The sequence below is a fragment of the Malaclemys terrapin genome, chromosome 10, assembly GCF_027887155.1.
Source record: "Malaclemys terrapin pileata isolate rMalTer1 chromosome 10, rMalTer1.hap1, whole genome shotgun sequence".
Classification (NCBI taxonomy): domain Eukaryota; kingdom Metazoa; phylum Chordata; order Testudines; family Emydidae; genus Malaclemys; species Malaclemys terrapin.
This window is the reverse complement of record NC_071514.1, coordinates 26,297,801-26,324,028: the sequence shown is the minus strand read 5'-3', so window position 1 is coordinate 26,324,028 and position 26,228 is coordinate 26,297,801. Positions and strand designations below refer to the sequence as shown.

The window sequence follows — 26,228 nt, the reverse complement described above, 5'->3', positions numbered from 1 at the left end:
TTTTTGTAGCAGATCCACTCCAAAGACAAAATGCCTTGAGCCACCACAACACTCCATTAAAACAGCGATGGCATCTATATCACAAAACAGGAGCTGTCTACATGCTGTTTATGCACTGATTTCACAAAGCCTGTGGGATCACTGGCCATTTATTAAATGGGTGCAATTCCCTAGTAGGGGCACACTTTAAGTGTGTCTGAAATCAGTTCAGTTTAAGGCTATTACAAACCAACTTAAACTAAACCGATTTAATACAATCAAATCAGTTTGAGGGTCCACACTGGGGGGATGGGGTGGTTGCACTGATTTAACTAAATTGGTTTAAAAAATATCCCCCCTTTAGTTAACCGGGCACAAATTTGTGTGCAGACCAGGCCTACCTCTTAGTATCTTACAGAACTAAAAAACAACAGAAAAGGAACCTTTATTGGCTAAATAACTTCAAAGAATTTTTTTTTAATCCTAAGAGAATCTTACCCAGTATATTATCTGATCCATTGATGGGTGGAGTATGTGAGGCAGCGACATAAGGTGAACTACTGGCACTGCCGCGATGGAAGCTAGACATTGGAGGAAGACTGGCATTTAGATCTGTAGGCGAGACTGCATGTGGGGGATAGCTCTAGAAAGAAGCAAAACAAATAAGAGCCAATTAAGCAGAATCTTTAAATACATTTATATACCTTGTTAAGACACCATTATCTAAGAAAGGGACTTTGTCCATCAGCCAAACAACCCATTACATTACCAAAAATCATTTAAAAATTATATACAAACAAGATGCAACAAAATCAATATGCCACAATTATGAATTCTGACAATCTAATTTTGAATTGACACTACTAGAAGATCAGACGGGAAATGAAACAGATCAGTCTCCAGAAATATGTTTACATATGCAATTGCATTAGCCTATATAACTTACCAAGCGGTCATGTGTGTGTAGACTGCCATAACTGCTGGACTGTGACATGTGAGAAGAGGAGCTTCCCAGCATTCCACCATAACCAGGCTGGCTCATCCCATTGGATGAATTCCAAAGATCAGAAGAGTTGTGGGTCCCATCTATGTTTTTTTAACAAAAGAAAAGAAAGAGATCTCTCTAATACAAGAAGTGTACTGAGTTCTCCTTTCCTTTACATTATTTAAAAAAATACATAATTCACCAACTCAATTAGCCTAATATCAGTACTGAAATAGGGGATAGCTAATACGGTGTCTCCCATTCTCCTGCCACCACACTGTGTTGCTATATTTAAAAAAAATGAGGCTTTATAGCTGAAATACAATCCAGCCACAGCTGAGAAAATACCAAGTACTCTGCTAATTACAAAGACCTTCAGTAAGGCCAGATTTATATCAAGAGGGATGATAAAAATTCCAGACTGCAAAAAAACTTGATGCTTGGCTAAATAATGCTCGCCATAAATATACAGTGGAAAAGATTTCTCAATCCATAATAGGCAATTTATATTTGCTAAAACATTCTAATACTATAAAATGAATAAGGTTCCATAATAGCAGACTTAAATAACTGATAATTACTACATTATATAAGCCTCAAACCAAAGTGTGTCAGCACTGTTTTTCCTCAGCAATAAAGACTGCAATGACATTGTACACTTTAGTACTCAAAGATGATGTTTACGGTATATTTCAAAACCTCATCTAACCAAAGTAAAAGCTAGTTATGTGACATGAAGTTGAGGAAACGTGGTCTCAATCTCATGAATTCTGGTCCCTGTTTTTGTGCAATTCAAAGTCATCTGTATTTTTGGCACGGTGGAGACATAAGCATTCACTGAGAACCCAGATTATTAACAGATATTGTACAGCCAAACTCCAGAATGACCAAGAAGCCCTCACCTCATTTTCTGCTATCATTCTGGTATGTTGTTCTGAAGTCCCTACAAATCAGAGAATGGGGAATTCTGTCCATCTGGCCTGCTGGATAATCCCCTTAAATTACAGTCAGCAATTAATGTCACAAAGAAACCTTTAAATCAAAGGATGGCTCCCTTCAGCTAACAGTTTGTAGAAGTATACAAAATTCCATGCTACGACCCACCACAATACATTCCCTGGAAATGTATTTATTATATTATTTGATGCAACACTGGGTTAGCCTCACATCTCCACCTAAAGAACAAATTACAAACATTCCTGTATTTAGACTTACCGGTACTTTACTTACCTTGCATAAAGAAAGTGCTAGCAAACATACTGCTTGGTGGTTTAGGAGATGGGTAACTTGGAGATTCTCTATTGAAATCATCAGAGCTTGGGGATGGTGCGTATACCTAAAAATTGAAAAGCAACAAAAAGCATGCATGTAATATTTGGCTGTCACACATAAACAGCATGCTAGTACAGAGATCTAAATTAAAGGGAACAGTGCAGCAAGCCCCAATATTGAATTCATTTGTTGACATTATTTTGTTTTTATCAAGTTGCCAAAGTACTACTGTGATCTTAACACCACGCTTTCTGGTGTGCCAATTCAACCAGGTGGCCTGATAAAAGCTTAAGTGCTGATTCTGCTTACAAAGCACATATCTCACACAGAAACCAAATAGTGGTCCCAAAATAAGCTTCGATTTTAAAATAACTCTATTCTTGTTTACATATTTAACAAGTTGGAATCCCAACAACTCAGGTAAAACATTCATATCCAGTGAAACTGTTGGGAGTTTAGTGTCACTGCACTGCATAATCCAATCAGAAACCTCTCTGCTTTTTTAGAGTTACCGGTGGTAGGATGTGGGGGGGGGGGGTGAGGTGGGGAGAGAAGTAATGCAAATCTATATCATTTTGAGTGATCTAAAAACTTCAACATCAAATAACCTTTTAAGTCTGGCACAGCTTTTAAAAATCTTGTTTTGATTTGGCAGTGGACTACCAATTTCTTCTGGTAAGCCCTTGCTTCAGATAAGCTCAGTATGAACATTGCATTGGTAAATAAACAACTTTCTCATCAAATTGAAAACTATACAGGGGACAAAATAAACCTAACAATCAAATGATTCTAATTACAGCAATTATAAATCAGCAGTGAAATAAATCAGAGAGTATTCAGGTACGGTATGTATAAACAAAATCAATATAGACAATTCATCAATGACTCATAGTATAATGCAGGTTGTGCCAAGGCAGGCAATATCTTTATAATGATAATTTTTCTAAATATTCCAATATGAATGATTTATATTGTTATTATTAATAGTAGTAGTACTGTAGTATCTAGAAGGCTCCAGTCATGGACCAGGAACCAAGGCATAGTGAAAAAACAAAATAAAAAATGTCCTCTTAAAATTATTTTTAGTTGATGAAAAACTGTAGTGCAGATACATGAATGTAGTAAATGGCTACTAAGTACACAAAAATATAACACTTAAACTAAAATATTTTTGCCACATAATATGTTAAAATAAAAAAGGTTATTTTTTAAAAAATACTCAATTTTCTTCTCCTCTTTCCCCCAAAATAAACTAATTGATTTATAGGTTTCAAATGTATTAATTTTAAAAGTCTAAACTTAATAAGTGCATAAGAGATATGCCAAAATTGTAAGGTGCATATTTTTGTGTGCATGCATACACCTACGCACACATACATACAATTAGGTCACTCCCCTACCACTGTAACAGGCTGGGTACCCCGCAAGAGAAGACAGACAGACTAAAATGGGTCTATGACTACCACCAACGTCTAGGAAACCTCTATTCTAGTATGCAAGGGTGAATGTTCTGATATGAGAATTTGGGAAGTTAAGTGGGTCATATCTTGTATTTATTTGCATATAAAAAACCCAGAATGCTTTTCCAGCCTTCTGTTGTCAGATCAAATGGTTCGGCATGTGTTTGGATAGAGTTGTTGTATGCAATGTGACTGATTCACCATTCCTTTACACAAGTTTGACACCGATGTAACTCCAATGCAATCAGCTAAACTATACCAGTGTATAAAACTCTGGTATGGAAGTACAGAAGCCACCCTAGGCATCTTCTCTATCAAGAACTTGATCTTGAAGCACGGAAGATAGGGAGGGAGGAATATAGTGGAAACACTTCACAACTTTTAGCATCGCTCTCTGTTTTTTGCATTTATATTTTGCAATCAAACTCAAGATGACATTTTTGTTTGTATGTTTTTTTGTTATTTTGTCAACAAAGTTAGTGTTTCCAAGAGCTTTTGTTCAAATTGATGGCTACTTTTTTTTGGTTACTTCCAAATGTTGAATTCCTGGAAATAAAGAATTTTTTACAATGGAAAGTGCTGACCAAATCTGAGCTACAGCATGACAACATGTTACATACTCTTAACACAGTTTATATGTATTTATGGTATATAATAAATATATATACGTATATATACACACACTTCACACATACTCACACAAAAGTGACAAGACTGTCAATTTTTAAATGCTCACCATCATAAGGCTACAAACATATTAGGCAAAACTAGGTGTAATTTACAAGTTGTCTGTTGTGCAAAATAATGCAGCATATGCTATAGCTGATGGCTAATCTATCACTGTCACAGGACAGCAGAGGAAACAAAGCTCAATGACATGCAGCACTGACACAGAGATGTGCACTGATTAATGTGAAAAAATCCACCATGACATATTGTACATATTTTCAACTTTGCCAGAGTAATGCTATCAACAAGAGTTGTAATGTGGGCTACAGACTGAAATTTCAATCACTTCTAATAATTTTGACATTTTATAAAACTGTCTAAACAAGCAAGCACCTCAGAAGGAAATTAAGCTGAAAAAGTTCAGCTCCAACAAATGCATCATTTATGTTACACATGTACAGGACACTAGCATAATAAAAATGTTCTGAAATATTCCAATGTCAAAGAGGCCCTTTCAAATAGCTACATGAAAGTTCTAGCACAGGCACATAAGTTTATATAGTTTCTATTTGTTTTTGGTATCCTAACTATAGCTTGCAAAAACATAGCTGCAATGTTATGAAGCTGCACTTGTGCCAGTCTAGATTTTTCAGATCAAAGGGCTCTGGCGGCAAAACACAACTGATGTGGTCTCAAAGACTTCATTAACTCCAGATGTGGGGAAATAGTCAGCCAATTCCACAAAAAGAGCAAGTCTCTTTTAGTTACAATCAGACCTACCCACAAATTAAAACCAGGCGTCTTATGTCATCTGATCACCTGCAGATGAATGCCAGTTTTTTTTTTTCTGGTTAATGACCTAATCATAAGTTTTACTCTGTGTTATTACAAACAGAATTTAAAAGTAGAGGGGAAAAAAAAAAGATTACTGAGATTAGACTACATCTACAAGAAGCAAAATGCAAACTTTTAATTAAAAGTTGACAATAAAGGAAACGTATTTAAATACCCTTTCAAGTTAGGAAAAGATGCATTAGATCATGTAGCTCAAACCTTTTAAACACATTTAATGCTTAGGGCCCTTATCCAGCCTATGTGGCTCTTGGCCCATAACAGCTCTGCAAACCTCTCATCACACAGTGATGGAATTTACTCCCTAGTTCGAAGATGTTCTCTTTTGCAGCAGCTGTGTAATGAGGTTTAAGTATGACCTGGCTGCCCACTATTGTCTCTTTGGGCTATCAAGTGATGGGAATGACATCTGGGAGGAACCAAAATAGTTCTTTCCTGGCTGACATTCTTAGGGAGCCAGGGAATAGTGCTAAAAGACCATCCAGCCCAAAAAATCTGCTTGGCAGACAACTCTGTCAAGCAGGTAGAAGAAAATCCATCCTGCTAAAGGTTTCCCCAAATTCCCCTAAGCACATGGCAATCTGAAGTGATGAATTGGAGGCAGGAGCAGGAGAGAACTTCAAAGAAAGCACCCATATTAAACTAATGAGGGGTGGGAGAGCTCTTCCAAAACACCCACTCCAGATTCAATTTTTAAACGGTCCACATAGTAGAGGTCTTGTCTCTCTCGACGCTGTACGCAGACTTTACACTTCAATCCTAGGGTTGTAATAATTCCTGCAGGCTGTGTGGCCTGAGCAGGAAGGAAGCGGGACAAGGGAGTTGCAGAGCACAGGTCAAGAGCTCCACTTCCCTCTCCTTCCCCCACCCTGAGCTGTTCCACATTTCTCCAGTCTGAATGCTTGAGTGATTCTGGGTTGGTTTTTTTTTAAGCTCTCTTCAGTTTGTCGATGTCGTCCCTCAATAGGGTGTACTGCAGGGCTGCCCAGAGGATTCAGGGGGCCTGGGGCAAAGCAATTTTGAGGGCTCCATCCATAAAAAAAGTTGCAATACCATAGAATACTATATTCTCGTGGGGGCCCCTGTGGGGCCTGGGCAAATTGCCCCACTTGCCCCCCCCGGGGCAGCCCTGGTGTACTGCTGTAGAGCCAGCCTGCTTGGCCTTTCAGAGCTTGGTTAGCTCAGAACAGCATGGATTGTTCCTACTGAGTCAGGTTTAAGCAGCATATCTGCTTTCAAATGTGCAGTTATTCTTAACATATTAAATTGATACTATTATAAAAATCATTTAAAAAGTGTATTAAATCTACAAAGTATCAGGAGATTATATGACATGTCCTTCGATTTACTAATTTAAAAATCTCCAAACATAAAGGCATTACTTTATCTTAAAAGGTCTGAGTTACTGATTTTGTTTTGTTACTAAAATTAGATCTTCACTCTATAAACATCAATTAAAGCACCAAAAATACCTCATTTGCATGCTTTTCAACTAATTTCCTTCCTATTAACGGATTTGGTATTTTTATATGTTCATGATCCATACTAAATGTAGATGTAAACAGACGACGTAAACATGCCAGTGAAGCAAAATATCAAAACCTATTTTAAAGATGCCTCCACTAAATCAGGACCAAATCTCCCAACATGCATGCTGTATGTGAAATTATAAATTATATTATTCATTTAAACCTTGCTATTCAGAAAGTTTCATAGGTTACAAAAACTGACATTTATCAAACTGTTACATACAAATTTCTTTTCTAGGGCAGTAAAAATGGATTACCCACATCTACACCTTATGAACTTCACTAACTGACCTTTCCAAATTTCATCAGCACCAGTCATGTATTATATAACTATGCACTGATGAATGATCCGGGGACGTGGCAGACTTTCACAATATATTATTTGTATGTACGGTGGCAAAGGCTTCTGCTGCTGAAAAGATATTGTGATAAATGGAAACTTATTTTAGTGCTCAGCTCCTTCAGAAACATAGTGAACATAAAAACTGAGGGAATGATGATTGGCAATTATAGTTATTCCATCCTGTATTTATAAGAAGATACAAGTACTCACACTGGCAACAAAATATATTATGTATGGTCAAATTTTAACGAACACAAAAAAAACAATATTTAAGCACAACGAAAGCTAGGCAATGCAAGGTTCAAGTTAACTCTGTACTAAACACTATTTTCTGCCAAGGTCTTCAGACACCAGGTATGACATCTCAAACTGATCTGAGACTCCCTCAATACTTAAGCACAATGGAAAAAAAAAAGAGAAAAGAATGTCAGTCTAAACTATTAACCTGACGGTAATTTTTAATGATAGCATAAATCTATAGAAAAATACTACAGCTGTAGGAAGATATGGCTCCTTCTGTGCCATTAAAGTCCATCTTGTAAATAAATGTTTATGCAGTTTTTAAGCTCATGTCATAAATGCCTATTTGTGGAGTTCTGAAAATGTGGAATTATTGATACACCTCTACCTCGCTATAATGCAACCTGATATAACACGAATTTGGATATAACACGGTAAAGCAGTGCTCCGGAGGGGCGGGGCTGCGCACTCCGGTGGATCAAAGCAAGTTCAATATAACACGGTTTCACCTATAACGTGGTAAGATTTTTTGGCTCCTGAGGACAGCGTTATATCAAGGTAGAGGTGTACCATAATGGTGCATTACACAAACCCGTCTTACTTCCTGGGTTAACATGAGCTGTTAAGAAATGCAGTATCACGTCAAGGATGTAGACAAATTTAAGCACTAGACTAACTTGCTAAAAATCCTGATTGAATATCTGAGGTGGAGGGGGGAGCAGAAGTAAATACACAACATATTTGAAGATTCCTTTTGCAATAATTTTCTAAACAAGTTGCCTTCTCCTCCACTTCCTAAAAAAAAATCAGACCACATTTTTGATTAATGATATGTACAATTTAGTGCATAAAAATGCCAGTGTTTTAATTAAAGGAATTCAAAGGAAGACTGAAACTGAACACCTTAAATCAACCCATTTCCAATACTTGTTTGTCAAATTTCAGAACACCTTTATGGCTAGGATATAAATTCCTACATAATATTAATACTGACCACATTAAACTAGAGGAGTACTGATACATTTTCTTTTGCTTTTAAGTTCAATTCTCTTATCTCACTGGTGATCTCAGTTTCTACAACTCATAGGCATAGACTAATGTGTTTCTACAGGCTGTCTTCAACACAAGTGTGTTTATCAAAGCAAATACACTGAACAAATGAGTGTATGTCACTGTTTGGTGCCCACAATTTTGAGAAATATAGATCCATCCAATATAACACCTGATCCCCTCCCTAGCTGCTTTCATTTGCCCATAGAAATGGACATAACCTTCACACTGAAGCATCAATAAAGCATGTTGTAGACAACACACCCTCCTAGCAGGGGACTGCTCCTCAATAGATTGGCAGTTCTGCCCACTGGAGTTGAGCAGATAAAACTCTCCAGGGCTATCACATTGCGACCCATAATACCTCTTTGGAGGGGGAAAAAAAAATAAAGTTGACCAATGCTACAAGCTCACTTTATTCAATGCCCACAGCAGTCTACCCCCTAGAGATTTCCTGCATGATCCTATGTTTGTGCTGACTTACAAATGTTAGCTTTGACCTTGTCTGAGCTGCTATGGGCAGCATATGGTATAGGGTAGATTTAATTGTACTTTTCTCTCTGTGTGCTAACTGGTCCAATACTAATAAAATCCGAATCAAAATCCCTCTGGAAAGCAGAAAACATTTACATTATTAACACTTGGTTGGTGTAAACTTTGCAAACCGAATATGTCTACATTTATATAAAAACAGACTTTACTTGTTATTCCTTTTAGAAGCTACCTTAGGAAAATAAAATTGGATTGATATATTTCATCTGAGGTAATCTGCAAAATTTTAACACTTCTAGTGATATGTACTATTTTGATATTCTAATTCAATGTGCTATGAAATAACACTAACAAGCAAACCCTCTCCACCACCCCCTGCCACGTATTTCTAGATAATATTTTATACACCTCTCAGAAAAATGGAAAAAATAACTTTACTCAGGAACTAGTTCATCTCACTCAGGAATTAGTTATAATTTCCCACTGAAAATGTGGAAAACATGAATGATCTTCAGGAACATACATTATAATTTATGTTTGTTCTTTCCTTCTCTGTTTATCACCATTGTAACAACTTGCTATGGCAGAAGCTGAAACACCTTCATAACAAATCCCTCTCTATGAAATTTTACTTAGTAACTAAACATAACCACATGGGACTGAGGTACCAAATTCATTCATACTGTGAACAGTACCTGGAGTATAACATGCTACTAAATTATGTCATCATATTGAATAGTGGCGTTAAAAGCTGCACACAATATACTTGAAAATTAAGCCAAATGTAGCAAAAATGTTTCTTCAAGTGATTTGATATTGTTTGATAAGCAGTAATATTGGCATATTATTCTCTATTCTGTCTAGTTTTTAACCAGTTCTCACTCACTGCTTATTTGACTATATAAGATAGAGAAAAGAAAAAAAAATGCATATAAATAACATCCTACATGATTTTAATTTTCAGGAGTCATTGCTGAAAAAGCTGAGAACATTTATTTGTTTTATCTCAATGGAAACACAAACAAAAACTATATTTTTAGACCTCTATTGGTTCCCTTTTCTACTTTACAGGGCATGAACAAAGAAGCACCAACAAAATAGGTTCCCTTAAAAAAGAAAAAAAGGAAAAAAAAGGGTAGAAAGCAACTACCTGTTGCCATTAAAAAAGCCTGTCAGTACATGACATTAATTTTGCCTCAAACATCTGATTTTTAACTTCCAAAGGATACTAAGTTAGCAGAAATGAAAGGAGAGATGGAACTTGATAGACAAAATGGCTTAATATTTAATCGCGCTTTTTCACAATTTGAAAGAACACTCTTTCTGACTTAATTCAACCTTCCTTCTTCCCAGCCCCCAATGTATAGTTGGATGTTCTTCCCCGACACTAAGAAAATAATTTCTGGATATCAACAGGTGAAGAAAAAAGAAAAAAACATGCAGTTTTCTAGTTTAGTATAAATAGCGAATGCAGTCCTCAAACACGGAGAATATGCTTTTAATTTAGGGGACACACTACTCAAAATATTTCTTGTTTCATATTATATAATCCACATATTAGTAGTGTTTTATTGCTTAGTAGAGGATTTATACTAAAATTCTAATTTTCCTTACATACTTCTCTTCTGTAATATGCGTTAAATTACCAAATTAATCCCTTCACACAGCACGAAAAATCACATTTAATATGTAAACTTTTACTCTACTTCCATGTAAATGTATCTCAAACCTCTTATGTTCACCCACTCTGTATTACCTAGCAGTATTTGGAAGCATCTTTTTCAGTTTAATCTTATTTTGCCTATGTATTATTTACTTTGCTAACTCTTTCCCCACTTTAAAGTTAAAAATATCTTTCAAAAATATAATTTACAGATGAAAGTTTAATACTGGTTTCTGCATGCCATTTTCCACTTGCATTTTTTGCATAAAAATCAGCATTTCATACAGTTTAGTAGATAGCAGGCAATATGCTGATATCTAAAGTCAAAATCACTATTCAAATAAAATCTCAAAACATGAGCCAGATGCCATTATCTGCTAAGTGATCAAATGATACAAATGAAAGTAGTAGCACTTCAATATGAACTGTGGTCTTGCAGTCTTCTCTAAATGTGGAGGAGAAGTTCATACACAATTCTGAAGATCAAATTAAAATATCTCTCTCTTCCTTTGAAGGTTAAAAGCATTAATGGAAAGCAAAATATGAAGGGGAAAAAAACCAACCCAAACCAACACACACATACGCACTCTGCTCACATATATTTGAATGAAATAGTAATTACATTCTTTATTCTAATTTATAGAATTATTTGGGGAAATAAAATACTGAAAGCTGGTAATAAGTTTTAAAAAAAATTACAACTAAAACTTAAGGCAACATGATATAGGATTGTCATATGATTTGCCATCTATTTACTAACTCTTCAAGATCATAAAGATCACCTCTGACCTATAACAGGCACATGCTATCAATTGTCAGGCCATGCTCCCCTACAGCACCAGCACTTCCATCTACTATAAGCCTGGAAATGCTTAATAAGATCAAAGCTTTTTTTCCTGCTACAGAACAAAGAGAAATGTTGTAATAAGGCGATCTGTGCTCAAGAAAGAATAAAAATCAGAACTCCATTCAAATCACACTCCTCTTGCTTCAGGGGTATTGTATAGTTAATTTTACTTAAGTCTAATATATATCTTCACATAAAACTTCAAAAAGACTGTTTTAACTTAGGAGCAGACATGAAAGAAAAATCATTTCACATTTGAAAGACAGCTGGCATTGATACGAAAGGAAATGAAACAGAGATCATGCAGTTTCACTTATTTCCCCACTCTCTCCCCAATATCTTTTCTCTCATCCAAGCAGCTCATACACCTAGTTTTTAATGAGTTTAAAGATCATTAGTTTGATCATCATTAATCAGAAAACCTTGGCAAAAAGTTTACTACTAAATAAAGACAAAACTCATGTAAGCTTATGGGACAAGAAAAACAAATGAAACTGATCTATGTTACTGATCTATATATATATTCCTTTTAAGACCAGGGGCAAGCCAAAATCATATACAAGTAATATGAACATAAAAATGTTTAAACAAAATGATTGTGCATACACTGTATAAAAGACCCCATAACACATAAACCAGATTTATGTTTTGTAGTCTGCCATACAATGATATTTTAAAAATTTAAATATCAATTATGAAATAAAAGCATATCATTTAATACATAGCAAATTAAAATAGAGGCATTCAAAGATTCAGTTTTAATTTTTTCAAAAGCTGGTGAATGTCCATTTTATTTTGTAATCTGCAACAGTTCCAGTAACATTTTTTCATTTTACTTAAAATGATTTTGGAAAAATCAAATCTTGAACAAGAGCTTAATGCTTGCTTACAATTTGAGATGTACTACTTGATTCAAATGCCACCATTCTCGGCAGCATGGCACAAAATGACCAGAATCCAAAACTATGAAGCCGGTCACTAAAACAGAAGTCTATCGAGTATAAGCAAAAATGTAATGTTTTGTAATCTTTTGGAAGAAAATGGATTAAAACCCCTTCTACCTCACTATTATGTACAACCTCTACTGAAAATGTTTTAGTGTAAATAGTGATTAAAGTTTGTGAATCAGACTAACTTTCCTGTATAGGGTCAAAATGCTAGTTTGATTGGAAGCAGATGGTATAACAGTAAAGTTAGTCTCTGAACCTCAAACTCCAAACAGGAAACGCAAGCCTTACTGGCTGACTGCTTCCCTAATCATTCCCAGAGATTCATACTTGTTATTTTTATAAATAACCACAAAGGCTTTCATCTTTTCTCCCTGTTGTACAAAGCAGCCAATAAACCTAAATGTCGTTTTTTTGTTTTTTAACTATCAGAATCCCCCACTACCACCACAAACACCATTTGCACAGATGGTCTTTTAAAAAGAAAATACATTAGAAATGTTATGTAGTTCAATGTTAGGTTAATGTTTAAAAAATTACCAACTATGAACTTAACTATCTTATCACAGAATGCCAGCCTTACAAGTCTTCTAAAATATGCAAGTGAATTACACCAGCAATCTAAATGTACTTTGTTAGACTAATCTAAAAACACATGGGTTTCAGTAAGTGCCTATTCAGCTACGTCAGCCACTTTGAAACTATATGAACAAAAGAAAGCAGCCTTACCGTTTTCCCATTGTAGTAATACATCAAAGAATTGCTGCCCATTCCAGGTACAGGGTATGCACAATACATACTGATTCTAAAAATTACAGTCTGCAGTTAAAGTGCACTGCTTCTCTCCAAGACATCCATCCACCCGATCAAACAGAGTAATTCTTCAGTACTATGTGTACACACATGGATCTACTCAAAAGGAACTTATGCAAAACAGGACTGAACCATCTCATATGGGAAAGAGGGGGTGTGAGTGAGAGACATACACTGTAATCTCTATAAAATTCTATCAACCCCCCGTTTTTAGTCATAATTCCAACCAGCAAAACCCTTGCAAAAACAGTTTATTTACAACAGTTAAGATACACAGGTTTGTAGCTACCAATACACTGGGAAATTATTAGCTTTGTCCATACAAATAAAATACTACAAAGAAATAACAAATGGAAAAATCCTAGTTAATCTTCTGTTTTTTGTTTTAATTCAATTAGAGCACTTGTGGCAGTAGAGTCATAGCTTGATGCACCTCCAGTGACACTACCATCTGGCTCTGTCTAAAGTTGCTTCCAACTTTGACAAACACATCACAGAGCAATCATGAACTGGAAACACTGAATCATATGTAACAAGAAGGACTAGACAGTTAAGCCTTCTACATAATCACTTCCTGGGCCAAAAAGTATTATGTCCCAATTAATTAAGTATCTCTACTAGGCCATGGGTTGTTTCTAACTGGGGGAAACATATATCCTCTTAAACAAGTACTGTATAGCTGCCAAACAAAAGAAAATACAGTATGTCATGTTTAGTTAAATATATTACATATGTTTAAAACAGACAACTAAATAAAGGTAAATATTTTAATATTACAAAATCCAAATTTCATATTCAAATTACATAGCATGAAAAATAGATGAGTAAGTTTGGCCAAATTTTAAACATTTTAGACTATAAAATACATTTTTGTGAAAAAACATTGTTCCCCCTCTCTATACATGTACACAGACACAGACACACACACACACACACACACAAGGACAAGAGAATTGACAGAAACATACAATTTAAGTGTTAATCTGACAAAAATGTATAGCACAAAATATTGAACATATATTACATATAATCCCTCAATACACACACATTTATAGTCTATTCTTCCCTGAACTGCATCCTCTTGGTGAAGAATATGAAATTCCCTCAGTTTGCTTGATAAATTAAACATAATATGAAAGCCAATACACAAGGAAAGAAATTGCCACTGTTGGGGGCGGGGGATTAATACTAAAAGCAAATCCCCTTTTGTATGTTACTCAGTACATCAGGAAACTCCATATGTTTGTACATAAATATGTTTATATTCTATAGATGAATACAATTGGCTGTTAAAGAATGCGCAGGATCCAGTGAGCCTCTAAAAAACAAAAACAAAAAAGTCAAAGGACAGAAAAAAATGACAGCAGAAAATCTCTTTCCCACTCTCTTCAACTGTGTCAAATACCAAATCTGTGAGTTTGCCCTGGTTTCCCTTCTGTCCAGAACAGAGAACATACAGCAGATTAAGAAAAGAAGGGGTAACGTTCAATTCAGCCATGTGTAGGGAAAGAAAGCAAGCTGCAGAAATTAGGATACCTTTAACAAGCACCTTTGATGATGGGGAAGTCATCTAACCACAGAATTAAATTTAGCAAAGAAAACAGCACAGTAAGCTGAAATACTATGATCATGTGAGAATTCCATTAGGTTTTTGTACAGTGTCCATCACCTTAGTAAATAAGCACTGCAATATCTGTAAATATACAGAATATATGCAGATTAGACATAGAAGTTTAGTCAGTGACATGCACCAGCAAAACGATATATAAGCATGACAGTTAAACTACTATGATTATTCCAGTTTTGAATTAGGAGGTTATCCTGAAATGTAAATTAATCGAAAAGCATGTGCATTTTTACTGTTTAGCTTTATATGTTGATCAGATTGTTGCTTTTAATACATATATACACGGGGGGGGGGTGATAGAAAAGTATGCAGCATTTTAAAAGCTAATGAACCAAATTTCAACCAAACTCTTCACCAATATAAAAGACTAAGCAGCAGCTGCAAAAAAGAACATCACTGTACATCAGACTATTAAAATGCCAAGCCTGCAGAGTGACTTGCAACTTCCTCTTTCCCCCAGGGATCACAAAGCCCCATTTCAGTCCCCAGAGAACTCTGTAAGAAGCTTTGATTTACAATTAACAATGCCATTCCTTAAACCTCCTCACTATGTTTAGGCTTCTATAGACGTGATATGCTAAAAGATCTTTAGATCTCTTAGACATACTGCTTCCCTAAGTATACAGTACTCCAGGATTAAAATGAATTATTTAGAACAATGTATCTTTTTATATTCAGGAAACACACACAAAAAGCTATACAACAAAAGTCCAATTTTATTTTGGAAAAAAGAGGTAGAATAAAAGCATTTTCTTTTTTAATCAAATAGTTCCAGCACATAAGAAACTTTTATAGTGGTCAAAAATGTTTTAGCAGTGGTTAGATTCAGTTCTCCAAAACAAGGATGGACATTAATGTGTATCTTGTAAAATCAACTACTGGGTGCGTGCATGCAATAATTTGATTATTGTTGAAACACTGCGGGGATTAAAAACTCAGTATTTTACTATGTGGCATACATGTTTCATCTTTCTTGCAGCTCATCTTCTAAACTTGCAAACAAAAACAGCAGAAGTTAAAAGTGTGAAGGCAATATTAATTCGTATTGTTTGCTAACTTGAATAACATCTGTTTAAACAAGTAAATTGCTGACGCTCATCAACATACAGGTAAGCTAGTGTCAAAAACAGCACAAAAGAGTAGGTCTCATTCAAAATGCTGCCTCTGGGCAAAGATAGAATAAAGACAAATACTCCCAACAATACCACTCTGACTAAAAGGATTTACCTCTGACAAACCAAAGAAGTAACAATTTCATCAGACTGTGTGGGGAATTAGCTATTTTACTGGAGCAGCACAGGTACACCTATATGCACTGCACTGAAAATTATCACCGTGCTGTATGTTTATAGCACCAAAATACTATTTCCCCAATACATTAGAATCATAGAATCATAGAATATCAGGGTTGGAAGGGACCTCAGGAGGTCATCTAGTCCAATCCCCTGCTCAAAGCAGGACCAATCCCCAGACAGATTTTTGCTCCAGATCCCTAAATGGCCCCCCTCAAGGATTGAACTCCCAACCCTGGGTTTAGCAGGCCAATGCTCAAATCACATTGTCACTCTATGTATCATGTTTTGGGATCAAATTATTCTGCTTTCAAGCATATCAGATTGTTATGAGTTTTCTTTAATCTCAGAGTTTACATTGCCCAAAGATGATGACAAACGGACATATTTTATAATTGCAGCAAACATCACTGGATATACCTATAGAAAGCTCAAACTGTAACTACTCCAACATGGTTCCAACAACCAAAAAAAGTTCTCTTTGTGTATGTCGGGGTTTTATTTTTTATTTCACATTTATTCTGAGCAGCAGCTGCACTGATTCCCCCCCGTAAGGAAAGCATGTTACGGTGAAATGGATCCTATCTGGATCAACGATATCATAGTGAATACAGATATTTATTCTATTTTCCCTTGGTGACAAATCAAGGGTTAATCTTATGACTCAGTCTGACAGAACTAGTCAGCTGGAGACAGGGCCAATTTTTTAAACTTGATTTCAGACAGACATGCCGTCAGCAGAGGAGCACTGAATGGACATGCACTTTTGTAGCCTGAACTGTTTCCATTCACGACTCTGCACTGTGTCAAAAACAATAACCTGTGTGTTTCTGTAAGTATATAAAGAGATTATTATCTCTGACGCAGAGTGAAATGCTGACCTAATAATAAACTAAACTACCTGTTTAAGAATGTTCTCAAAAGATTCATTCATTTTTCAGTCTGATTTTAATGAGATACTTGCTCTTTAAAGTCCAGCTGTTTTGTCAAATGTAGAATTTAGTCTATTTTCTTATCTTTGTCCAATTCAAAGACACACAACCAAACACACACAGCAAGAATGAATCACCCACCTTTTTAACAAGTTTAAAACTACCACTAAGTTGACATCATACAGATCACTGGAAATTACTCTTTATAATATACCAGAGATAGGCAGAGGATCTCATCTCCACACTACAGAGCATATCCTCTATTCAGAACTGTCCATAAATATGACAAACATCATATCAATGTTTAAAATAAAATGTTGCGTTATATTGCTTGTTTTATTATTTCAAATATTATAAGAACTAAAAACTTTTACATTGAATTGTGTACTCTTCCCCCCCCCAATAAAAGTTATTTGCCCACCATCAAAAACAAATACCAGATAAAATATAATGAGCTTCCTGATGGAGAGTCTGTTTTTTCCAAGGACTTAAACATCAGCTTACAAAGGAAAACCTGAAGTAGGATACCAATAGCTCATTTTTTCTTACTTCTTTGTTACTAGTTGAAAAATGCTCTTCAATATTCATGCACAAAATCTTTGTCCCAAGGATTCAGAAACCACTTCTAAGATTCTCAATGAAAAAAAAAAAACTCCAAATGTATTTATTTCTAAACAAAACGTTAATGATGATTAACTAGATCAAGCCTGGCGAGATGAATACCTATAAATTATATCGTCAGCAGACAATTAAAACAGATTCAGACTTTAAACTGTCTGAGAATTGCATGTAGCTACTTCTAGTGGAGAAAAATAGAAAAATATGCATTGTCTAGAAGACAGACCTCGACTCATGTAAACATCTAAATATCTAGTAAATTAAAAAATCCTGAAAGCATGCCATCATGTTATTAGGCAAGGGGAAATTATCCATTTATAATCATGTACTGTATAGTGAAAAGATGCAGCAGTTTGCAACTCCACAATAGTGCTTTTTAAAAAAAGAAGAAACAGCCAAGAATAAAAACCATTATAATAAAAACAAAATTGACACAAAAGTCATAACATTAAGTTAATTGGGTCCGATTAATTTACACTAGTGTACTTTCAAATCTATGTCAAAGTTAAGTAGTAAAAGTTTTACTGTTTTCCAGTTCAAATGGTTGGGTTTTAACTTTAATATCTGTATTTCTACAAAGAAAAATATTACCTGATATTAAATAAAAATAAGATTACATATTAAGCCAGTATACAGCATTCCAGAAAATAAATCTTATACTATACACTGATATCAGATTTCCAAACCAATTCCATGATGGCTACATGTGAAAACAGGAAACAATAATATTTTAAAAATAAGAAATTATCTAGTCAGAAAAATTGAGTTACAACAGATGGGAATGGCTTTCCTTCTCAAGTACTATACATTGTCAGCATGCGAGTTATATATATATATATATATTTATATATATATAAATAGAAATAAAGATGCTTCTCATTAGGTGCATTATTCTAAGAGCTAATGAACAGCAGCAACTTCTATCAATTCCTCATATTCAGGTATTGTACAAATATTCCTTATTAGTGATACTTTCTTATGGATTTATATTAAAATATCAAAGCAAGGAACATATTCAATATGCACCATTATTCCCAGCTTTGGAAAGCTTCAGAACTGTGCTGAAGATTTTAAATATTTTGTAAAAACAAAAACCCCAAGCAGTTTAATAGATGGCTTTGAAATGTCCTCAGGTATAGCTCCCTATGAGAAGCACTTAGTTACACACAATTTCATTTATGACAAAATGTATGTATACATTTGTTTGTTATCCTTGAAAATGAGTAAGGGGTGTTACCAAACAACAGTACTTCCTATTGGGCCAATCACCACTGCACAACATGATAAATAAATGCAGGCACATTATAAAAATCAGATGTGAATTAAATAAGAGATTTAAAAAACCTTCCAAAGTAAATGATTCCACGTTTCTGTTATTGAAAGATATAAAAGATTAAGTTAAGTTACACATCTCTTCATCATGAACTTAGTATGACCAAGCAAATGTATTTGAGAAATTAAAGGGAGATAAGGGGTCCCTCTGCTGGTCCAACTCCAGTATCATTTTGCTTTATTTGTTGCTCAAGTGCAATATGTTTAGCATTTCTCATGTACTCCCCAAAGTGATATATAGTAACATAGCTTCTGATGCAGTTTTAAAATTTTCCAGTAGATGGTTCTATAATCAAAACCCTGCTCCATATGAAAAACAGTATTTTAATCTATTTAATAAATTAGCATCAGAAAAGCTTTAGGAAACTTTATGTCAAAGTGCAGGTAGCTAGCTGTACAGAAACATAAGCTCAGAGGCACGTTCTCTCCCCCCCCCTTTTTTTTGGTTCTCTGGTTCGCTGTCTGGCAAAATTCTTCAGCAAACGAAGCTGTCTGGATGATCTGTCAAAAGCAAATGACATTCCTTTTGTCATCTATAGTTAGGGATCTAGTTAGTACTCCCTTAAGGAAAATTTTTTTTTAATAGGCTACCCAAGTTACCACAGAAAATGTCATGAAGTCTTGTGATTACATCTCCAGGATTGTACAACCTGTTTTCTTTATAGCCTTGAAGTGCCAAAGCTCAACATCACAAGAAACTCAATGGCACTAAAATGTTAGGCAATTTTAATTCAATTTTAAATTTATACTCAGACTAGAACCAACATCTGCATCTTTGTGTCAGGATGACAAGTGAATCAGTAGTCTAGAAAATTTACGTCTGAAGTTTATTCAGGGGTTTAGACAGTTTTTATTTCAGTGCAATTCTTTCCAACAGTAATCATTTTTTACTAGCTATTTTTGATAATTTAATGGTTAGATCACAGCCAAAGCAGCCTGTCTAGCATTTGTATTGATCAAGCAACCAATTTAACAGCATGACACAGGTAAAAGTCTTATAGATATTACCACCTATTACTCTTCTAACAGACTGCACAAATTTTCAAACAGCCTTCCCACCACAATCACAGTGAACATCATCAAGTGACAAACTATAAGAAATAATCTTTTACTTATAAAACCTTTCCCTCCCCCCATTGTTGTTGTAACAAAGAGCATCATCAATAATGGGGATGAACTGGCACATAGTTTGATGTAAAGCAGTAGTTACAGCAACAACATATAACCTTTATGTACAGTTACACAAGCTGCAGTCTAGTCATGTTGGGTTTTATTAACATTTTAAAGGTACATATAAATTTAAGACCTTTCTATTCAGATCTCAATTATAATTTAATAGCACTTAAATACATGCATCTGGGATGCTCTGAAAACTTAAACAGATTAGCTAATGTCAACAGAAGGCCCTTACAGCAAGTCCTGAAGACAGCTAAGGAGACCTTCTGGCAGGGAATTCTACAGACATGATCCCTGATCAAAGCAGGCTCTGCTTTGGCCCAATGCAGTCAGAGGATCAGGACAGACAGCCTGGATAATTCATCTGATTTCAACTGCCTTGGAAGGACATTGTTGAGAGATGATCACTTAAGAATCTTCAGCCTAGATCAGTGAGAGCTTTACAGACTGTCAGCAAGACCTTGCAACAACCCAGTTTGCTACTTACTGACAGCTGGACACCTCTGCTTCCTCCACTCCCATAATCAAGAAGCAGAGAGGAAGCCACATGTGACTGACTACTGCTGCTTCCAGATCAATTTCAAGGGAGGCTCAAGTAGAAGTGAATTACAATAATCTAGCCTGGAGATGGTGAAATCATAAAAGGCCTAATGAGGTCCATGACTAGGCTGACCAAACAGCAAATATGAAAAATCGGGACAGAGGGCGGGGGGTAATAGGCGCCTATATAAGACAAAGCCCCAAATATCCCTATAAAATCGGGACATCTGGTCACCCTATCCATGACTCAAAAAAAAGGGAGGGATGGAGATGGAAACAGTCTTGTTCCCTCTAATTTTTGACAGGCCATGTGCGCAAAAAATTTCTTCTGTGCAAATTTTTGTGCTTCTGTGCAAATTTTTGTGCGCACAGTGTTTTGCCGTGTGCGTGGTGTTTCAGATCTCTGTGCGCGTGCGCACGCACACAGCTTAGAGGGAACAGTGCCTCACTGCTTAAGAAGAGTAGGTCTCAACAGTAAAATTTTTTTGGTATGTTACAGAATTTTGGGGCCTGGACACTTTAAATATTTACTATTTATTTGCTACTTTACAAACCAAAAAAAGGCAAGTTCCTACCCTGAGGAGCTTACACTTTGATTCAGACATAACAAACAAGGCATAACAATGAAAAGTGGTGGTGGGAGTGTTGAAGGACAGGGGCTGGAGGTTACCCCAATAAGTAATCACGAGTGTGTGTATTCTAACCCACACAATTTATTGACTCTGTTTTAATGTTTTATCATTTATAAGTTACTGTATTATGGAGTCCAGACCAAGGATCAGATCAGGAAACAAATGAAAAATAATTCCAAGAACATGTATTTTCATCCAGAAAGTCACTTTAATCCCATTCCCAATAAGCATGGTCCTGTGTCCTCCAAGTGCTTTATTGCACTATAGCTAGGAGCACAGTCTCAGCAATAACCCTATGTAAAAATACCCTCACAGTAGAGTTAGTCAATGGGATGCTCTCAGTTTGCCAGTCAGGGAATTTTGCATCAGACCTGGCCACATCACCTATTGACCTCAGAATAACCTCAACATAAGAACGGCCATACTAGGTCAGACCAGAAGTCCATCTAGCCTAGTATCCTGTCTTCTGACAGTGGCCAATACCAGGTGCCCCAGAGGGAATGAACAGAACAGGTAATCATCAAGTGATCCAACAAAGGATACCACCCCTGCCCATCCTGGCTAATAGCCATTGATGGACCTATCCTCCATGAACTTATCTAGTTCTTTTTTGAACCCTGTTATAGTCTTGGCCTTCACGACATCCTCTGGCGGGAGTTCCATAGGTTGACTGTGCGTTGTGTGAAAAAATACTTCCTTTTGTTTGTTTTAAACCTGCTGCCTATTAATTTCATTTGGTGACCCCTAGTTCTTGCGTTACGAGGAGGAGTAAATAACATTTCCTTATTTATTTTCTTCACTCCAGTCAGGATTTTATAGAGGTATCTCATATCCCTCCTTAGTCAGCTCTTTTACGAGCTGAAAAATCCCAGTTTTATTAATCTCTCCTCCTATGGAAGCCGTTCTATACCCCTAATCATTTTTGTTGCCCTTTTCTGTACCTTTTCCTGTTCCAATATATCTTTTTTGAGATGGGGTGACCATATCTGCACGCAGTATTCAAGATGTGGGCATACCTCAGAGTTTTCTGGCATCAAGGATAATACTCTAAAAAGCCAGGGCACTCCTATACTCCCCATCTGCTAGAAGGCTGCTACATTCACTCACCAGGGTGAATTTTACTTTATTTTTAATTCGACTAAATTATCAGAGCCTCAAACTCTGGAGTTCAGATAAGCAGACAGAAGTTTGGAAATTTATCTGAAACTATGAATAAACTCATTAAGTCCTACAAATTTCCATCTCAAACAGGTAACAAGTTGCCTTCATGGGGGAAGATGCCCAATGAGCTGTTACCTTCCTTCAGGCCAGCTTCCTGTCTCTTGCCTTTATGGAGCACCACCCCAGCTTTATACCTAGGGGGCTGGGGAGGTGAAAAGCCATTCTTTTGAGAGCAAATGTGAGGCATCTTTTCCATTTCTCATCCAAGCCAACACTCAAAGTCAATGTACAGACTCACAATGACTACCATGTGTTTGACTGGACCTTTGTGGTATATCCTTTCTGCTTACTTCTGTGTCTCTTTCCCAGCCCACCCACATGAAACAAATATAGGTCATTTTCCTCATTTTTGCTATGACACTGCTCCAATATAGCTGTTTTTAATGGAGGAATTCTTACAATAAATGATAAATTGGCACATGTAAGAGGTATACATCCTACAACTAGTGACACGTCAAGACTCCTATAATCATTCTATGAATTCTTTTACCCTGAACATAATTCTAAACTGCAGTGGACTTGAATCTAGAAACAGGGCTTTGCTAATTTCCTGTTAAGTGGAATTTTAAACTTTATATAAGAATTTTAAAGCACGGTCTAAAGATTTAGGTAATATGTTGACCAAAGTACATAAGATCAGTAAAACATGCAAATAGACAGTAAATACATTAACCTTGGGGGGAGAGGGGGCTAAACTTAAATAATTAGTACACAGATAAAATCAAGACTCCTCTTGGTAAACAGAAAACTATCTTAGCAAAAAGACAGAGGACTTGATTATCCTCTTGCATACACAGAAGAGTTGTAGATCTCAAGAAATTAGATGACTGCATATGTGTTTGTGCAGTAGCTGATTTTCTAAGATATGCATCAATGTAAGCTGTGTACTGAAGGTCACAATCTTAGTTGGGTTGAAGATGATGAAATGGCAAAAGAAGGATCTAAAGGTATTTCCAGCATTAATCTTCTGATTTTTCACATTTAATACAGTTCTATTATTAATCTAAATTAAATGCTGATTATGGTAGTAATTAGAGCTGAATAAATGTTTCATACTGAATATTTACCCTCTTTCTCTGCTAATGGAATGTCCACAATTAGCTTGCACTTTCCTCAGGTATTCAAATGCACTTGATTTATTTTTTAATTATTTCCTCTACAGACTGACCAGTTCACTGCAAGCATTCAGTAAATGCTCTTCAAAATCTGATCTGCACTGATTAGTTACAGTTGGTCTCAAGTCACATGGCACTAGTTCTGTTCCCTGAGTCTGACTGGATGAAGGTAACACTACAATCAGAAGGAAGACTCGGAGAAATGGCTGGTGTTTTTGAATTTCTATGAGAAAGGTAGTAGCCGATAAGCAGAAACTATAGAATAGTGTAAACGTATGTCTTTCGAGGTGACATAGGTCTTGTGCGAGGCAACGCTCTTGAAAAGTAGGCTACTGTAAAGATTTCCTGGATAGGTGTAGAGTTTGTTTGTTTTTTTCTTGCCCTCTTTGCACAGTATGCATGGATAAACATAGATTTAAAGCACGTACACAAGTACTCTGTGTGCTTTGGGAACACTTGTCTCCCTACTGTATCAAACTGGGTCCCATCCATATAAAATATACTAGTTCCAGTGTTGTTCTGGAGCATGAAAGCTTAAAATTCACTTTCTGCAAACATTCTTGCAAATAAAAATCACACGCTTTAATGTCTGCAGAAAGCGAACACAAAAGAGATGCAAGCAAAGCTAGATTCATTCTGATATAAGTTTCATTTGTCACTCACCAAAATGTTGGAGATGTTCATCCAGTAATTTTCTAGCTAGCTTGTTTTTCACTACTATGACACAATCAAGAACAAGTGGAAAAATTCATCTCAAAACAAATAGTTTTGGAAAACATCTGACATGGGATGTCCACCACAAAGCAAAAGTCAAGAGAAAAAGTATTTTTACAAACCATAGGAAGATTATTTATTTAAAAATCCTTATCTTTCTAAAAGAGCAACATTAGTTTTCCAATTAAATGAAGATTACCTAGAAAGTTAAAGTACTAAGAAGAAGCATCTATGTTTACATTAAATTAATTATAAATATTAAGAGAATCTATCTTTTAGAAACTCAATTAGAAATGTCTTCCTATGGCTTGTAAAATATTTTAAATAATAATTAAAGCCTCTTTCCCCCCTTTGTTATTTTCCATCTAATGATGATTTTCATATACTGAGTAGAACATCAGCAGTACAGAGATTAAATATGCTGATTCACTCTTTACCTTCGCCAAAATACAGTCTGATTTGTTAGCATAGTACATTCCAAATAATTATGCGGGTGTCCCTTTTCCTTAATTCTCACCTCAGAATTTCAAGAAATCACAAATTTCTATAATAGTCAGTAAAATTTAATTTTGTTCAATCTTCCACCAAAGACAATGCATCTTACATTAAAAAAAAAAAATCAGAGTTTTGTTTGAATTTCGCGTCATCTTGCTTAGAGGTTACAATCAGGACCCTACCCATTAAAATACACAGAAACAATGACTTTACAAAATATATCACCAGCATATTGATGACTCACAGTATCTGCTTTCTCTCTCCATCACTGAGATTTGTTCAGTGTTTAATAAAATCAGTCTTTTGCTATCCTGTTTCTTCATTTAGAAGATGAAAAATTAAATAAGAAACATTAAAAACATACTGCTTCTTAACATTAGTGTTGGGTAAGAGAAATGAGATGAATTTTTCATTCACTAATATGATCTCGTTACCTGGCCAGTGCAACTAAATATTAATATGTAATTTAACTTTTATGACTCTCCTAGAATTATAGTAATAAAATAAATGAAAATTGTACTGTTACATGTTTTAGCTACTCTGTCATTTTTAATATATTTTTGTTAATCTAGAAGAAATCATCTGTTAACTGGAAAGGCACCCCTGCATAACACACAACTGTTAAAATGTAAATTGCCAAACTATTTTTAGCTGCTGCCGAAAAAAAAAAAAATATTCCTGGCCTCGGGAATAATGATTTGAAGCATTGTGTTCATTTTGTTTATCAAGCAGCTATTCAGCCTCTAGTGGGGCCCAAGTGCTTATGCAAGCAAAAGCTTTCAAGAGTGCCTGCAGCTGCAATCCTGGCTTCCAGGTAGGCTGCAGGTTCAGAGCACAGCTGCCCCAGGCTGTCTAAACTATCTCAGTTCCATCTGGAAGTATGGTTAAAATGGGATTTCAGATTCAGGTTTTTGTATATCACAGTGAAGGTGGGAAGTGGAGGAAAGGAGAGTGACTAGAAGACACCATCTATGGCTTCAGATTTAATACAAAAATAAAATAAAATAAAAATAAAAAGATGAGACCCTTTTTGCTCCTACTGTATTACTGTTGCCTGTGCAGTGCATTCTATTCAGCCTATATGGCTTTGAGTTATGACTCATCCAACTGCACCTGCACCCGTGTGTTAAGTACTGCCAAATAAAAGCCCGACATCCATTTACACAACAAAGAGATGTACCCCGCAAGGCAGTAGAGCTTCTCTTCCCTCCCCTCTTGTTTATTGTGAACAGGGGGGGAAAATCCTTCCTTCACTTCACTGGGGATTTTTCACTTCATGTGGATTTTTAAATACAGATTCATTTATAAACAATTTTCTTCCTTTAAAGAATAAAGTATATTTAATACCACAAAACACCCCTATAGCATTAGATTATCACAGCCATTAATGATT

The 26,228-nt window shown here is 35.7% G+C and overlaps 1 protein-coding gene across 8 annotated transcripts in view; it reads right to left on the bottom strand.

The window, feature by feature from the left end:
• Nucleotides 1-26,228, bottom strand: part of TCF12 (transcription factor 12) — a 308,920-nt gene that overhangs the window by 36,385 nt on the left and 246,307 nt on the right. For 7 of the 8 annotated variants that reach the window (XM_054041495.1, XM_054041496.1, XM_054041494.1 and 4 more), the window contains 3 exons: nt 2,195-2,300; nt 926-1,065; nt 478-622 (listed from right to left, as the gene is read on the bottom strand). In XM_054041495.1, coding sequence (XP_053897470.1) covers nt 478-622; nt 926-1,065; nt 2,195-2,300 — 391 coding nt within the window. Of the gene's footprint in view, nt 1-477; nt 623-925; nt 1,066-2,194; nt 2,301-13,057; nt 13,226-26,228 lie in introns of those variants that run through there. The other variant, XM_054041500.1, reaches the window with a different exon arrangement.